General features: G+C 49.8%; 1 protein-coding gene across 5 annotated transcripts in view; it reads right to left on the bottom strand.

Moving 5' to 3' along the window:
* The window catches only part of Ephb2 (EPH receptor B2), a 183,812-nt gene that overhangs the window by 6,608 nt on the left and 159,050 nt on the right, over positions 1 to 18,154 (bottom strand). The window contains exons 7-12 of one of the 5 annotated variants that reach the window (XM_031379116.1): positions 15,979 to 16,144; positions 13,823 to 13,931; positions 12,988 to 13,052; positions 2,166 to 2,288; positions 1,422 to 1,669; positions 287 to 502 (exon numbers count right to left, since the gene is read on the bottom strand). In XM_031379116.1, coding sequence (XP_031234976.1) covers positions 287 to 502; positions 1,422 to 1,669; positions 2,166 to 2,288; positions 12,988 to 13,052; positions 13,823 to 13,931; positions 15,979 to 16,144 — 927 coding nt within the window. Of the gene's footprint in view, positions 1 to 286; positions 503 to 1,421; positions 1,670 to 2,165; positions 2,289 to 12,987; positions 13,056 to 13,822; positions 13,932 to 15,978; positions 16,145 to 18,154 lie in introns of all 5 variants that reach the window. The other 4 variants (XM_031379115.1, XM_031379114.1, XM_031379112.1 and 1 more) reach the window with 4 other exon arrangements.

An 18,154-nucleotide genomic window follows, 5' to 3' on the forward strand; every position in this document is an offset into this window, starting at 1 on the left:
CCCCCCCCCCGCCCCCCCGACTGCCATCTGGATTCCAGGTTTTCCCTGGGTCCCAGAGAGTTACTGGTTCCTCAGATTCCACAGTGCGCTAACGTCTCTCCTGTTTTCCAAAGCCATGTTCTGCCCTCCAGTCCTCCACTCCCTTTGGGTCATCATCTGCCCACCCCCAGCAGCCCAAGAGGCTCTCTGTGCGTCCCTTCCGGTCTTCAGGGCCCGGTGAAGGCTTCACCTGGGCGGGGTCAGTGGCTACACATGGCATGGTGGAATGACCATGCTGTGCCCTTACCAGAGCGCTGGTATAGGTGGGGTCAGATGTGTCATCCTCCAGGAAGCGCGAGAGCCCAAAGTCAGACACCTTGCACACCAGGTTGCTATTAACGAGGATGTTGCGCGCAGCAAGGTCGCGGTGCACGTAATTCATGTCCGCCAGGTACTTCATGCCAGCTGCGATGCCCCGTAGCATGCCCACCAGTTGGATGACCGTGAACTGCCCATCGTTTTGCTTTGGGGAAGGTGGAAAATGGAGTCAACAGGAGAGTGGACGTCGGAGCTCTGGACATTCTCGCAAGGGCAGGTTCTGTCACCTTTGCACACACCCGTGTGAAGGACTCAGACACCCAGGAACCTCAGAGTGGCCTAGGAGAGGCCACCTTGAGGGTGGTAAAGAGACTACCAGCTCTGGAGTAAGCACACAGGGATTAACTCTGACTTTGTCTCTATCTGGAGGGGCAGGCTTGGACATACAGCTGGACTCGATCTCTCTGAGCTTGATTGCTCTCTCCTGTATGTGCAATGGGGGAAGAGTTACATATGTCTCTTAGGGCTGCTCTGACTCAAACAGGAAGACACGTGGAAGGTGATGGCACCAACTTCATAAATATTCGTTGAAAGACAGCTCGCCCAGTGGCACCCTACAGACACCCAGGTCAGTGATCCCTGTCTTGGTGGCTGACTGTACTGTGCTGAAGGGATTCGTCTGTTGGCCTTGTGCTTTGGTTTTCCTCCAGTGTGTAACTTTGGAGAACTATAGAGTCTGGTGAAAACCCCTGGATGTGGTGTCAACACCTCTGGCTGTGGTCTGGGCTCTCCTTTTGGCCCTCTGACCCTAGGCAAATGCTTCTTCTCTCTGAGCTTTGTTCTGCTGTGTGTAATGAGGTGCAACAATGAGCATGCACCTCAGGTGGCATAACCCTGAGGAAATGCTCAGGTTTCCCAGGGAACCACATTGAGAAGGACTCTGAAACGGCTTCTGAGATGAATGGGAGGGCACTCTGGGATTGATTAGCAATGCCTATCAAGGTAACACAATGGAAGGTGGTGGCCAGTAAGGCATTCTTGACCTAGAGGTTTCTCAAGATCCAGTGGAATTATGCCCAGCAGCCCTTCTTTTTCCCTACTCAGACCCCTGGGGCTCTTCCTACCCGGAGGAAGGAGTCCAGAGATCCGTTCTCCATGAATTCAGTGATGATCATGACAGGTGTGCTCTTGGTGACAACCCCTTCCAGGTGGATGACATTGGGGTGGTCGAACTGGCCCATGATGGATGCCTCACTCAGGAAGTCCCGGCGCTGTTTCTCTGTGTATCCTGACTTGAGGGTCTTGATGGCTACAAAGATCTCTCTCTTGCCTGGCAGCTTCAAGTGGCCACTGCAGACCTCACCAAATTCCCCTGGGGATAGACACATTGAGAGAGATATCATGTCATGTGTCGAATGGAAATGTTACTTCCCTGCCTCAACAGTCCCATTGTGGGTGCTTCCTGACCTCATTCTATCAGACAAAGGATACCTTTGTGAATGTGGAGCCCAGAGCAGGGCCAGCCATCTTTGGCAGAGTGGGCCCTTCATGATTGCCCTGGGGTATTTGGGGATGAGGACATGGGAGGTTTAGGGAGATGGGAATGGGGGCTATGGTGGACAGCGGAAAGGACAGAGCTAGACTCCAGATCCAGTTCATTCTCTAACTTGCTGTGCCTTACTCCAGCCTCAATTTCCCCTTCTGTGCATGTGATGGTTTTAGTAGGGCCCTTTTTACTTGGAAATTTTGATCCATTAGGAGGGTCCTTTGTGGCCCTTGATCTTCAGCTTACCCTGAACTCCAGGGTTACACTGTGGTCACCCCACCCATGACCAAAGCCATGGTACCTTGAGACATTTGCTACCTACCTGCACCAATCACCTGCTCAATCTTGACACAGGAGATGTCAATTTCCTTGGCAAACTCCCGCACTGCCTCATTAGGATCTTCATAGGTGAAAGGGTCAATATAGATCTTCATGCCTGGGGTCACTGTGGGGCAAGACCAGGCTGGGTCACACAGACAAGCTCAAAAGGTGTACAAATGGCAAAAGGGCAGTCTCCCCCATGGGGAAGGGTGCTCTTATATAACCCCCGTAGGAATTGGGAAACCCCCTTCAGGTCACCTGACCCATCAAGGAGTTGATGGACAGCAAATAGAAAGGCAAGGGGAACAGAGATCATAAGAGTGACAAATAGGTTCTAGCTATTGTTCCAACTCTCAGAGATCACTAGTAGCAGCCAAAAAGACTTGTGATTGATTAGTGATGTCTGTTCTTGGTATGGGTATAGGCTGGATAGGTTTGCTGCCTTGTGATACAGAGTCCAGTTGCAAGAACAAGAAAGAAGTCATAAAAAAAAAAGTCTCGAAAGATGGCTTAGTCAGTGAAGAGTCTCTCACTCAAGCACAGGGACCCGAGTTTAGATCTCTGGTATCTACAGTAAAGCCAGGTGCCTCACTACAGTATGATCGTATAATCCCAACATTGGGGTTTGGGGGAAGTTGGTAGAGGTAGGTGATCCCTCAAACTCAGTGGCCAGCTAGCCTAGCCTAATTGATGAACTTCAGGTTCAGTAAGAGCCTGCTCCCCTAAGTAAAGATAGGAAACCTGACATCAACCACAAGCATGCACGTATCTACACGGATAGGAGCACACTTATATTAACAAGTGTAACACACACACTCACACACAGAGACATACACACGCCCCCCACATACACATAGAGAGAGAATCACAATGAGAGAGAGAGAGAGAGAGATTTAAAAACAAGAACTAGAATCCAAACATAGAAAGAGCAGGCCTTAGATTAGGGTTTTCTCAGAGGGTTGCCGAAGTGATCCAGCTTCCTCTCTGTGTCTCCAGCTCAAGCCTCTTCTGCCAGCCCAGGGTCCTCTCAGCTGCTGAGCCCTTGAAGCTTGCTCACCACCTCTTATTACCCTACACTCCTGGGCGGGTGGGCCCCTCACAGGCTGAGCCTCAGGGCTTCCTGAGTGACCAGCCTGAAGCCAGTCCCAGGACACACTTATTTCATTCCTGAGCTTCTGTCCATGTCTGTGTGTGGATGTAGAAAGAGATGACAGTTTGGAAGTCAAAGTCCCCGTCCTGACCCATGATGAGCCAGGGAACTGCTATGAAGGCAGGAAGGGCCATCAGTCTGCCTTCCCCTCCGACTTGGTATTCCAACACCCAGGGCTTTCTCACTTTCATTCCCAGTTCCCCACTTTCATTCGGCTCTGGAAGCTCTGTGCTGCTGGGGACAGCGGTTCTAGGACAGAGCAGTTGGAGTCCCTGAGGCCCCTTAGGCCACTAACCCAGCTCAGCTGTGTGACCCTAGAACCATTTGATGACTATTGTCAGCTTCTCCTTCAGACATCCCAGGAAGCTGGGAGTGGGAGCCCCCAGTACAGGACCTTCTGCCTGGGCAACAAATAAAGCTTTATTGGACATCAATGTTCACGGATTTCAGTTACCTTGTTTTTTTTTTTTTTTTTTTTTTTTTTTTTTTTTTTTTTTTTTTTGGTCTTTTTGTTATTTTGTCTTTTTTTTTTTTTCCAGAGCTGAGGACTGAACCCAGAGCCTTGCGCTTGCTAGGCAAGCGCTCTACCACTGAGCTAAATCCCCAACCCCTGTTCACTGATTTCCTACCAGGGATGCAGAGTGGAGTACCAGAAGAGATCTACAGAAACTAAACAGCTCAGCATATGGCCACTCCTGGCTCTAATACACTAGCTGTGTTTTGACTGGGTTGGTGTGTTTTGCTGTGATGAGATGTGTGTACATGTGTGTACATGTGCTAAGCTAGCCCTTTCAGTCAGAGACCCTCAGTAATAAGATATTATTATTATTATTATTATTATTATTAGTAGTAGTAGTAGTAGTAGTACTGGCTTTTTAAAAAAAGATTTATTTATTTATTAAATGTAAGTACACTGTAGCTGTCTTCAGACACACACCAGAAGAGGGCGTCAGATCTCATTACGGATGGTTGTGAGCCACCATGTGGTTGTTGGGATTTGAACTCAGGACCTTCGGAAGAGCAGTCTGTGCTCTTAACCACTGAGCACTGAGCCATCTCACCAGCTCCTTTTTTTTTTTTTTTTTTTTCCTGAGACAACATTTCTCTGTATACCTCTGCAGTCCTGGAACTCACTCTATAGACCAAACTGGCCTTGAACCCAGAGATCTGCCTACCTCTGCCTCCTGAGTGCTGTAATCAAAGGCGTGCATGGACACTATTATTGGCTCCTTTAAATTAAAATAGTAATTCATAAGTTGGTGAGATGACTCAGTGGTTAAAAGTGCTGGCTGCATTGAGCCTAACATCCAGAGTCTGAGCTTGGAAACCTCATTTTAAATAGTAAAAATACAAAGTCAGATGTGGTGGTGTACATCTGGAATCCCAGCACTGTCTCTACAGAGAGATGGGAGCAGCCTGGAAGTTTGTGGGTCACTAGCTTGAAGGACAGAGCATGGCAGAAACAATATGAGAGGTCCTGCTTCGGTGAGGTGGAAGGAGGGAGCCGACTCCCAAAGCTTGCCCTCTGAGTTCCACATGTGTGCACTGCATGCCAACACTCAAAACACAGCCATCCATATGCACACAATAATAATAAATAAAAACTAAGAATAGAACTGGGTCACATTATTTTTTTAAAAAAGGAATGCACGCTCTTTACAAAGACTAAAATTATGGCAATAAATATGATACAAAGACAGTATCTTGAAAAAAATCTATCCCAGGGCTGGAGAGATGGCTCAGTGGTTAAGAGCACTGACTGCTCTTCCAGAGGTCCTGAGTTCAATTCCCAACAACCACATTGGGCTCACAACCATCTGTAAAGGGATCTGATGCCCTCTTCTGGTACATATACATAAAATAAACAAATCTTAAAAAAAAAAAAAAAGAAAGAAAGAAAAAAAAAGAAAAATCTATCCCGAGTATAGATGCCTCAGAACATTAGACCTGGGCTGAGGAGACACTCAGCAGGTACAGCACTTGCCTTGCAAGTGTGAGGCTCTGAGTTTAATCCCCAGAACCTAGGTTAGGTCCAGCAATGTGAGCGTTTACATCCCCAGCACCCCTATGATGCGACAGGAGGAAGAGACAGGAAATTCCCCCAGAAGCTTGTGGGCTGGCTAGCTTGGAGCATGCAGAAGCAAAACAAGAAACTGTTTCAATGTAGAAAACAAGGCCTAGCACTAAGGTTGCCCACTGTCCTCTGCAGATACACTGCGGCATATGCATGCTTGCATCCATACACACGCACATACATATACCTTATGTTACACACAGGCTTCTTTAAAAAGAACCTTCTAGGGTTGGGGAGATAATGGAGCAGTTAAGGGTACACACTGCTCTTTCAGGAGAACTGAGTTTGGCTCCTAGCAGCCATTTTGGGTGGCTTACAACCATCTGTAATGCCAGCCCCAGGGAATCTGATGCCCTCTTCTGGCCTCCATTGGCATCTGCACTCATATGCACATACCCCAACACACAAGTACACGCACGCGTGTGCACACACACGTATCCTTAAAAATAAATCTTAAAAAAAGGAAAACCACACACACAGACACAGGGAGACAAGCAGGCATGCGCACACATGAGCACACACATGAGCACACACCCATGTTCTGCTGGCCACACGATGCAAACTTTCAGTGGAGTCATATAGGACCCCGAGGTTCCACAAAAACAATAAGAACCACCATCGATGACTGAGTGCCTGGGAGGGAGCTGGGCAAGGCTCTCCTCTCACTGCTCCTCTGGCAGGCAAGCGTCTCAGAGCTCTGCACACAATAGGCGCGCCATGTCTGGGGAGCTGAGGATCTGGGCGACAAAGATGAATTATAGCAACAGCAGCTGTTACTCGCCGAGCCTTTATCTGAGCCTGACACTGTGCCAGACTCTTGGCATGTGGTTTTTTTTTTTTATTATTATTATTTCTCCCTCATCCTCTCAGGAGCTGTGAGACAGAACTGGATCTCTGTAAAGCCAATCACTCAGGCCAAGGCCACATATCTTGGAGCCCCAAGGCCTTTCAGATTTGAGCACAGGATTCATATTCTCTCTCTCTCTCTCTCTCTCTCTCCCTCTCTGTCTCTGTCTCTGTCTCTTTCTTCCTCTTTCTTCTTATTCAAAAGACATTTTTATTATTTTTAATCATGTGTACCTGAATATGGCAAGCATATCTACATACGGTATGTGTACATGACAACAGGTATCCATGGAGGCCAGAAGAGGGCATCACATTCCCTGGAACTGGACTGACAGATGGTCAAGCTGTGGGTGCTCGGAACCAAACCCCTGATTGTTTGGAATAGTGGCAAGTGCTCCTAACTGCTCTTAACTATAACTCCTGCTTCAGGGAATTTGATGTCCTTTTCTGGCCTCCATGGGTACCTGCACTCATGTCCACATACCCCAATAAACACACACACACACACACACACACACACACACACACACACACCTAAAAATAAATCTTAAAAAGGAAAAGACACATAGATATATCAACACGGGCCGACCTTTATCTCTTTAATCCGAAAGCTGATTCTCTTATATTTATGGGGCTGGGGATTGAACCCAGGGCCTTGTACATGCTAGGTAAATGCTCTACAACAGAGCTACAGATCCCCAGACCTCAAGGATGGATGGCTCTTCTTTTCTAAAAAATAATAAATTGGGTTTTTGTTTTGTTTTGTTTTTGCCTGCATGTAAGTTTGTGCACCAAAGGCATGCAGTACCAATGGAAGCCAGAAGGGGGCGCTGGATCCCCGGGATCAGTTAACAGTTTGAGCTGCTATGTGTGCACTGTGGAACCTGAGAACCTGAGTGGTTGGTAAGAGCAGCCGCTGCTCTTAATGGCTGCCCTCCCCTCCACACTCATTGCCTGAAAGCGTTCACTCCAGACTCAGGGATGGTTCTTTTGGTTACAATTCTCACTCTTCCTGGCCCTGGCACAGGTTTCCCTGACTTGGTGGATGAGCCGTATCTTCCCTCCTTCCAAGTCAAGAGACAGGAGAAGCCATTTTGTTCAAACTCAATGTGTGGGTCATGGTGTGGGGAGATCCTTTCTGACAGGCCAGCTGGGACAGCAGGAACGAGGCCCCTCCAGGAGCAAAGGAGACTCTCACCCAAAGCCTGAACCTTAGCCTTAGCTGGGAGCCGTGGTCAGGTGGGGGGACGAAGGCAAGCCACTCACGACTGGTCTCACCCAGCTCTCAGATCCCATCGACCAGCTGCTCTAGTCTGGATGAGGTCTCCTCCCCAGGAGGTTCCTGAGAATGAGACTTAGTTCTCACTGTGGTGGCGGCCGCGGCATGTGGAGGCGGTGGGCCCTTTAAGAGGTGGAGCCTAGTGGAGGTGGTGGGCCCTTTAAGAGGTGGAGCCTAGCGCAAGCCACTGGGGCACAACTGTTGGGAGGAAAGGATGGAGGTTTGTGGGAGCCCGGGAACTAGTTAGTTTTCCTGAGAGATTAGAGAAGCGCAAGCCCAGGCTCCCTACCTTGTGGCCTTTCCCTGTCACATGCACCCCTGCTTAGAACCCTAGTCTACCACAGAGCCTTCAGCAGAACGGTTGACTGAGCAAGGGTTAGCCTCCCCTCTTTACATATTGGTGCAGTCTTGGGTGTTTTGTGATAGCAACAAGCAACAGACTGATAACATCAGTTAATAACAGATCCCTCCTCTGGGCTCCAGGCACATCTCATCCCTTCTTGTGTCTGAGGTCAAGTTGTTCTTACCCCCTCAGGGCGCTTCCTCTTCCCCTTTAAGACCACCATCAAGAGCCACCTCCCCTGAGAAGCCTGCTGGGATTTCTCCAGAAGGGACTGTGGTCCCTCGTTAGGTATCAGCTCTATCGCCACTATCAATCTATGACCCCAGTGTCTGTGACTTTCCTCTCCTGGTCCACAACCTTCAAACACCCATGCCCACAACTCTCTGAATCCCCTTTCCGGAACTCTCGGGTGCCTGGAGGTGTTTTACCTTCCCCGCCCCAGAAAAGCAGAGGTGATTCTGTCTCGTTCCAGCTCACTCCTCAGCACTGGTACACAGCAGGCAGTCAATAAATGCTTACTGTAGAATCACAGATATTCTCTTATGAATCTTCTCATTTGGGGTCATGAGTGCCTTTGAGAATTTGGTGAAAGGCCCAGTTCTGCCCGTTGGAGAGGGGTTCTTCTCAGTGTGCACATTCCCATATTCCACTTGTAATAGTGGTGTTCACGGGCTGTGGTGAGCTCCGAGAGTCTGATCCCAGGTTAGAAGCTCTTGCTCTGCCGGGTTTGCTCTACCATGCATGTGAAGGTGATATACAGCAGATGCTTAATAGGCACTTGTTGCATAAACACTCAGCGTAGATTTATTGGGTATAAATCTGTCCTATAAAGTTTGTAGTTTCAGACACAATCGTCCCTTTCTAACGATGCTGCCAGGAAAACGCCATTTGGCTGAACCTTAAAAGTTGCTAACATCCGACTGCGTCTGACTTCCAAAAATAGCAGCTTCGTTTAGTCCAACGCAATCTTACTCCCATTGAATGGAAGACTGGCATAGGGAGGCAAAACCCATCCAAAGAGACTCGGACACAGTGAACATGAATAGCGGCAGCGGGGGTCAGATCCAGGCAGCTCTGGGTTTGGTGTCTACCAGGTTGCACAATGAAACTCATGGCCAGAAAAAAAAATCTCACAGGATAGCTTCAGGACAGACATTTGCTGGCGGGAGCCTGAGTGAGAACAGCCAGAGTTAGCAGCTGGGCTGTGGTCTACAGGCTTACAGCTCTGAGAGCCAACTTCCATCACCCTGAATCTAGATGGGCCCCTCTGGAGGCAGGAGGAGAACCAGGCACACAGAGGCCTGTAGCTACTGATGGCCACAAAGAAACTACTTCATGGGTTTGAATCTAGGTTCAATACCTGGGTGCCCTGTCACTCAAACTCTTTTTCTTTTTTTTGTGCTACAAAATAAGCATAGCAATGTCTCTTATTAGGGGACTGCGAAGGTTAAATGAGAGACTCGTGTGGTGTGTGTGTGTGTGTGTGTGTGTGTGTGTGTAGAACCCAGAGGATAACCTTGAGTGTCACTCCTCAGGAACCATTTACCTTGATTTTTTTTTTTTTTTTTTTGAGACAGAGTCCCTCACTGGCCTGGAATATGCAAATTAGCCTCAGCTGGTTGGCCAGGGAGCCCCACCTGCTCCGCCCTCCTCAGCTGGTTGGCCAGGGAGCCCCGCCTGCCCCTCCCTCCTCAGTGCTGGGATTACAGGCAGGTGCCACCATGCTTGGTCTTTTTAAATACAGGTTCTGGAGATCAAAACAGGTTTTCTTGTCTCCCTGCAAGCTCTTTAACCAAGTGAGCCATTTCCACAGCCCCGGAGAACTCTTAGGAAGGACTTAGCAGAGCATTCAGAAAACAGAAAGCACAAATGACTGTTGTAAAGAGGACTTGGCTTGTCTGAAATGTTACCATTGTAAGGACACTGTTACTACGCTAAAATCCACTGACTCATCCCAGGGATCCATCACTCTGTCGTGGTCTCTATACGGATGTCAAGACTCAGAGAGGTTCAGTGTTTTCCCCAGGGCGACCAGCTGGCCAGTGCCAGAACAGAGATGAGAAAGAAGGTCAGGCCCTTCCGTTCCCCATCCAGACATCCCAAGCTTGTTTCCCACTTAGCACGCGCCACGGCTGAGAAAGGAAAGTCTGTGTTGGTGACCCTGACCAGCCACACACATCTCTGGCTCTCTACTGTCTCCTTCGTTTGGCTGTGTAGGTCTGTGGGCTGGATGGGATCTCTGGATGTATTATTATTCTACGTGGCTCTGAGAGTTCAGGGCAGGGAACAAGAACTCAGGAGTAAAGGATATTATTGATCTTTGAACAAATCCTGCGGTCGATTTAAAAAATAAATCTCACCGGGTGTGGTGGCACACACCTTTAGTCCCAGCACTCAGGAGGCAGAGGCAGGTGGATCTCTGTGAGTTTAGGGCCAGTCTGGTCTACAAAGTGAGTCCAGGACAGCAAGGGCTATTACACACACACACACACACACACACACACACACACACACACGAACACCTTTGTTTCAAACAAACAAAAAACCAAACCAAACAAAATCTCATCATTTCTTTGTTATTGGCTCAGGCTCCAAAGTGCCATGCTCCCAACTAACCCAGGGGAGGCTGCCTAAATGCTGCCTTGGTGGGGACACAGCACAGGGCACTGGCAGCAGGAACCAGCTCCTTCCCAGCCTGCTGTGTAGTCTGGGTCCTGGAATCCATACTCACAGTGGGACTACTACAAGGATTAAATGGTACCTCTGCACTGAGCATGAAGGACAGTTCTATTTCTGTATATGCAGGTTCACATTATACCTATCATGTGTGTAGACACTTGAGCATGTGTGTGTGCGCACACGCGGAAGCCAAAGGTCATCATCCAAGGCCATCCACCTTGTTTTTGTCATTGACCTGAATGAAGCTTGCTAAGCAGGCTCCACCGGCTGGCCATGGAGTCCCAGAGATCCCCAGCATTCACCTCTCTAGCATGGGGACAGCAAAGAGAGAAACCCAGCATTTTTCACATGGGAAACTGAACTGGGGATTGAACTCAGGACTTCAAGCTTGAGAGGCAAACACTTTATCCCCTGATCTATCTCCCCGGCTCATGGAAACAGTTCCTTTTATCTTCTGATGAGTGTTTTGCCTGCTTGTATGCTCATGTGCCATTTATATGCCTGCTGCCCAAGAAGGTCAGAAAAGGGATGTTGGGTCCCCTAGGACTGAAATTACAGACGGGTGCTGGGAATTAAAGTCAGGTGCTCTGGGAGAGCAGCCAGTGCTCTGAACTTCTGAGCCATCTCTCCGGCCTCAACAGCTCTTGACACTTATGAGCACAGACTGTGTCTACTACCCACATCTGTGACGGAGACCACCGTCTCAGTGGGATGGAGCACTGTGGTCATGACTTCTTCCTGACACATGAGTGAACTCTGACATCACTGTCATTTCCCGGTGACCTGCCCACTGCTGTGGTGCTTTGGATGTCTGTCCCCATCATCTGTTCAGCCTTCACCTGGTTTCAGTGGCGATTTTAACAGTTTATTTTTATATTTATGTCCAAAGTGGTTGCTAAGCCTAAGAACTTTCCCCTCAAGCTTTCTGAGCCAGAGTCTGCACTCTGGGGCTCTGCTCTTTCTTGTCCCACCTATAGGCCATCAGTGGATGTCTGAGGGCTGAGGAGGTGGCTCAGTGGGTAGAGTACTTGTCTAGCATGAACAGAGTCCTGGGTTCCATCCCTAGCACCACATAAACTGGATGTGGTAGCACATGCCTGTAAACCCAAGCACTTGGGGAGTGGAGACAGGAGGATTATAAATTCAAACTCATGTTTGAGTATATGGTGAGTTCAAGAACAGTTTGAGCTATTTGAGGCCAAGTCTCTCTCTTTCTCTCTCCCTCTCTCTCCCTTCCTCCCCCCCCCCCCCCCCACTCCTGATCTAGCCACCACTGTATCTGGCCTGGATGGCTCTACGAGCCACCTCCCCAGCTTCAGCTTCTTCTCTCTGTTCTCCACACAATATCCAGAGAAGCCTTTGCGGAGACCGTAATACAGAATAAGTCAGCCGTCAGCTCAGAACTTCCTGAGGCTGCCCACTTCACTTGGAGGAAAAGCTAAAGTTCTACATGCCAGCAAGAATTACTCTCACCTCCCATTCCCTCCCGACTCCGGCTTGGCCATGCTTGCTCCTCCTGCACACTGGCTATTTCCCCGCCTACAATGCTCGTCCCTGGAGAAATCTGAGCAGCCCATTCTCCGAAAGCCTTTGGGTTTTTGTTCAAACGAATGCTTTCAATAAGAGCTTCGTCCGGACCTCAAATTTAAAGCCACACCCCCAGCTCTGGGTTCATCTCCTTACATAGCTCACACCTAGGCGTGGCACCCACTCTATGCTTCTGGGTGCCCTGTTAGTGTCAGGGGGCAACTTCTAGTCTGGAGACTACCTGGAGACTACATCTGCAGGGAGACCAGGCAGCAGCCAGGACGATGTCCCTGGTAAGACAAGCTGTACTAGCTCAGATTAGGGCTAAGATCCAGGATGGATGGAGTCAGGGAAGGGTTTTGGGGGACGTGGTGTTGCACGGTGGGGTCATCATAGGAACTACACGAGGAATAGCAGGTACAGAAACTAAAAAGTTAGAGACAGCTTGGCACATCGAGGATCCACCTGGCCTTAGGGAGGGGCAGGAGAGAGGGCTCAGTGGTGAAGAGCCCTTGCTGTGTACACCATGAGGACTGGAGTTCAGATCCCAGCACCCGTGTAACAAGACAGGCATCCCACACACACCTGCAACTCCAGTTACAAGGGATCTGATGTCCTCTGTGAGTACATAGGTAAGCGTACACCCTTCCCCTGTCACCAAACCCTCCATGGCACATACGCTCACACAAACATATTTATACACACACACATTTTTAAACACAAATCTAGAAGAAGAAGAAGAAGAAGATGATGATGATGATGATGATGATGATGAGGAGGAGGAGGAGGAGGAGGAAGCAGTGGCGGCAGCAGCAGCCACAGCATCGCGGAGGAGCTGTGTGGAGGAGCAGCGCGGAGGGTCTCCATGGACATGGTAGAGAAGGGCCCCAGTGTGCCAGCACGGCTGGCTAGGGTGTGTACATACTGTGTCCGCTGGTGTAGTGTTGTAGCTTGTCCGTGTACTCTGAGTCGGCACGCTCAAACCCCCGTCTTCTGGAACAAGAGCAAAGGGCTGGAGCCACCCGAAGGCACCCAGGGAAGTGGGAGCCACAGTAGGTGATAGGGAGAGAGGGCGGGCAACCCCTTGAGGCCACTCCCTTGCTAGAGGTGATGGTGTCCAGTCCTGCCCTTTGTCTAGCCTGACCTCACTTGGCTTTCCCTTTTCTCCCTCTGAGAACCCAGGCTCATTCTGTCCCCTGTCCTTTCTGAAGCCAAATCCCTTTAAAACAAAGTCCTCAGATTCTAGTTGTGGCGTCTGACTCCATTAACCTCGGCGGCACTGTCCATGTGAGCTTCCTCTGGTCCTTGGTTGGGAGGTACGAGTGGGGGTTTCTTTAAACAGGAAGAGTCTTCGCATCGCGTCCCACAACCATCAAGGATTGGCTCCACCCCCTGTCTCTGGCTCGCCACGCCCTCCCTGCCACGCCCCCTGGCTAAGCTCCTCCCCTTTCTTCAGCCTTCGCGCCTTAGCCAGTACAGAAGACAGGGAATGAATTATATCGTCCTTCAGCCTCCCCACAGCTCTTAGCACCCTGCCATCATCTTTGCCCTCTTGGTCTGGGATGGCCCTCAGTGCTTCAGTGGGCCACTCTGCCCACACACACTTGTTGGGACAGCATCCATTTCTATTGTATGGGTGGATGATGGATACCTGAGGTATCCTGGACTACTGCAGCTCCTCTGGGCCTCCAGTGCCTGAGAGAGAGTCCCCACCTGCTCCCTACTATGGCTAAAGACAAGGCCCAGAAGCCGCCACCCACCTGTTACATACGATGGCAATGACGACCACAGCGATGAGGAAGATTAAGCCGGCAGCGGAGGAGCCGACGATGAGGGGCAGCTTTTCTTTGATGCTGGTCTGGTACTCGGCTGCAGAGATAGTGCAGTGGTTATCTTAGCCTGGTTCAGGCCGGCCTGAACCAATCCCATCCCCTACCCCATGGTCTCTGACATAACCCTAGGCGCCTTTCCTGCTTCTAACCCCAGCAATTCCTCACACTGAGCAGGAAGTGAGACGTGAGAAGGAATACCCTATGGCTGGCTTCAACCCTCACCTCCTCATCTAAAAAGTGGGCACAGGGACCCCTGCACTCCCTTGCTGATGTGGTAATAAGCAAGAATGGCTGGAGCGTAGGGGGGGGGCGGGGGAGGCTCCTGGACAGGAATCTTGACCGTGCTGGGTAAGCAGTCTACCAACTGAGTAATATATCCCCAAGATGGGGAGGCTGACAGATCCCATCCCATAGGATTGTGGGTAAATCTCTGACAATACACGGCTGAACACTCAGCCAGCTTGGACGGCCACTGTTTCTGTTTCCAGAGTGACTTGCAGAGATCTCCATCCACAACAACCCTGGCATGTACTCCCTACAGTGGGTTCTCCTTATGCTTGGGGAAAATCTAGCTTATGGAGGTCAGAACGGGCCTGAGGCTACCCAGGAAGGAAGAGGTCAACGCCAGCGTGTGAGCTTCTCTGCCTGCCCCGAGGCCAGGACGTGAATGGCAGTGCACAGATGCACTTGGCATTGGCTGGGCTGAGGCCAGCTACATCAGCATCCTCCTCCCGGTTAGGAAGAAGAGGAGCTTGTCAAGGGGTAAGGTCATCTTGGGTTCTGAGAACCTGCACACGGAGAGGCATAGAGCAGGGCCCTGGCACAGGCTTGTTGAGTTAATAAAAGGAACTTGGGATGGTGCCCAGTCCCTGGCCAGTGGAAGGGCACACAGAAAGGCAAGAGGAGCTGCTGCTGAGAAAAGGGCAAAGGGCAGAGGGCAGAGGAGGCAAGTGTTGGAACATAGGTGCACATATGGGGAAGGCTGCCTCAGTGGGACAGGAGTTTAGGGTCTTCCCTAAATTCCTAAACCTGAGAGCCTCTGAAAGGTCTAGTCGAATGAGACCTGAGGTCCATGATCCATTGCTAGGGGCTAACGGGGTGCTAAAGCTGGACACAACACTACCCCAGAATTATGGGTAAATCTCTGGTAATACTTAGCTCATAGTGAACCCTCAGCCAGTCTTGCATCCTCTGCATCAGCCCTGGAATACACTTCCTACAGTGAGTGGCCTCTCCTTAGGTCTGGGAAATGTCCCAGAATGTGGTTGACTGGTGACAGGCCCACAGAAAGGACACTAAATATGTGTGTCCTCAAACCAATTCTAAGGTAGGTCCCTAAGCTTAGAAGTATATATGTTTGGTGTGGATAATGGTAATAATGTAATTTTCATTCCTTTTATGGACAAAAAAGACAGGACCAGGGGTTAGGGAGCATGTTTTCAGCCAGACAGTTGTGGACTAGTGAACTTCCATCTGCTTTGCTTTAGAAGTCATACCTCCTTACAATCTACTGTTCTTTAAGATTATTAAAGCATGTCTCAAAAAACCAAAAAAAAAAAATTTTTTTTAAAGCAGAAAAATCCAAGACCAGAAGACAAACAGCACAGAAGCCCATTCCTTTGCCCAGGGCAGACATTACTAATTTATCCTAACACTTCTTGCTCAGCTTAGATGGGGTTTCCGAATTCTTTGGCCCATTGCAACTAGCCGGAGTTGTAAATGGATACAATGTTTACTATCACAGTTAAGCACAATGCTTTCTTTACACTACCAAAACCCCCCCAGAGCAGGCAAAGAAAAGGATTTGATAAGTATGGATCTATACATTAGGTCTGACCTCCTAAATATCCCAGACGAGGAAGCAGCCTCATTGAAATGATGGTAATACTGAAGTAGGGACCTTTGTGGGCCTTAGAACTGGAGGCTCTATGGCTTGCTGTGTGGTTTGTATCGCGTACAAAGGTGGGTAGGAGGGAGGTGGCTTGCTTTCTGACTAGCACAGGCTTCCTAGGACTGGGGCCTCGTATTTGTGCATTTATCGGCTCACTGGTTGGTGGGGGCGGTGCTTGGTGTTCTCCACTTACCTTCTGTCATGGTTTGGAAGTACATCTTGCCACTGTAGCGCCCATAGCCTGCAACGGTGCGTGCCCGCACCTGGAAGACATAGATGGCGCCGGCTTTGAGGCCCTGCACAGTGACTGTGTTGGTGGGGCTTTTAATGGCTGTGGCGTTGTACTCACTGAGCTCCTGCTGGGAACAGAGAAGATGGTTAAAGAGCGCTACCTGCTCTTTTGGAGCAGGTCTTCTCTGGTGACAGGTCACTCAGTCACGCCTGTAGACGCATTCGCTGTAGTCAAGTGACTCTACAATGCTTCCCATGGAAGCAAGCATTTTTTTTTTTTTTCTGTTTTGGATCTGGACAGGTGACCTGCTTTGGACTTTGGAACATTCTAGTAGGCACGAGAATGAGCATGGTGCGGACTTCACATGTACCTGATGAGCTGGCTGGCTCGGCTTCTATGCTTTCACCATCTACCAGGACAGGGGCTAGAACCAGGTTCCAGAACAAGACCTTGACCCAGCTCTAAGCTGAAATAGGGCCATTTAACTCACAGACACCAATCTATGAGCAAGCAAAGTAGCCACGGCTTGCTGGATGCCATGGTGTTTGTGAGACTGCTTGTTTTGCAGCTTTATCTCAGCAAGAGCTGACTAGCATACACGTGTTGGGTGGCTGCTGTGCACAGATTCTAAGTTCCTGAAACAGCAGGAAGGAGATTCATCTCATCACTCAATCTTCACCTGCACATGACTCTGCCCTGGGCCTCTTTGGTCTGTTTGTTTTGAGACAGGATCTCATGTGGGCCTGGCTAGCTTTGAACTTACTCTGTAGTTAAAAAAAAAAAAAAAAAAAAAAAAAGACTGGCTTTCTTATCTTCCCACGTCTGCCTCCTGAGTGCAGGGATTCGGGTGTGCACCAACATGTCCAATGCTCTTTGTATTTTAGGCAGAGACAATGACATTCAAGTTCACACATTGGTTACCGGCTGCTTTGGGGCTCAGAACTAGGCTCCACGTGAAGTGGGACTTTGGGTACACAATGTCCTCGTCTTCGAGAGATGCAGACCACCATTCTGTCTTTCTGGGTGTTGCTCAAGGCAACCAGAGGACAACCAGACAAAGACCCAGCCAAGCAGTAGGACTGCAGATATGACAGGGCTAGACCTAAATGGTGCACACTTAGACATCTGCCTGACACTCAACAAGCCTTCTCTAAGCATCGTCCTTATACTGAGCCTTGGCTGGGCGCTAGGGTCCCATAGGAGACTGAAACGTAAGCCCCAGCCTCAGAGTTCCAACTAGAACAGCTAGAACAGTCGTGGGGATTCAACCTCTCAAAGGAGAGGAAGCTGATAGATGGCTCTGGACCCCTTTCCAGTAAAAAGATACCCAACCACTCATGCAGATTAAGTATACATCTCAGGTGCATAGAGTTCCCAAGTGCATCCTGAGAGTGCGAGAGTAATGTCATCCCAGGCACCGATGTGAGCCTGCTTCAGATCTGTTATTGGGACCTTAACTTCTCAGTGTCTTGTAGCAGGATCGTAAGGGCGGCCTAAGAGAGAAATTCCTGGGTATGAAGTGCTCACCAGTCGGGGGATGTAAAGTTATGTTGAGGGAGAGACCAAACCTCACTGGGGATCCGCAGTAAAGTAAGAAAGCTCCCTGGATAATGGGGGTGGGGTGGAGTGGGGTTGGGGAGGGCTCTGGACTGAAACCTTAAAGAACAAGCAGGAGCCACGGGGCAGAAAGAGCAGCCGGTGAAAAGCCAGGGGTAAAGAAGAGCTTGAGACACAAGGTTGGAGAGGACCGTCCAAGGACCGTCCTCTCCAGGGAGCCAGCCATGATTCCTGTAGGGAGGCTGGACAGGAAGCTCCTTCCTGTGCTCTTTCAGGGATCCTTCTGGATTCCCCAGCTGCGTGCGTTTTTTTTTTTTTTTTTCCTTCTCCTTGGAGCTCCAAGAACATCCCCTGAGATGCCAGAGGGAGGCCTGCCACACCCCTTGTATTGTGCCATAGTGACTGTCAGCAGGGTTGCGTTTTATTTTCCTGTAGCAAACATAGAATTTGCCCAGCATTGTGGAAGCCAACTCCATGGAGGATCCCAGGCCCTCATGATCCACACCTGCCAGGCTCTCCTGGTATGTTCCCTCTGCTCCCCAGCCACCCCAGCTACCCCAGCCACCCCAGCTACCCCAGC

The sequence above is a fragment of the Mastomys coucha genome, unplaced genomic scaffold (genome assembly GCF_008632895.1).
Source record: "Mastomys coucha isolate ucsf_1 unplaced genomic scaffold, UCSF_Mcou_1 pScaffold18, whole genome shotgun sequence".
Lineage (NCBI taxonomy): Eukaryota > Metazoa > Chordata > Mammalia > Rodentia > Muridae > Mastomys > Mastomys coucha.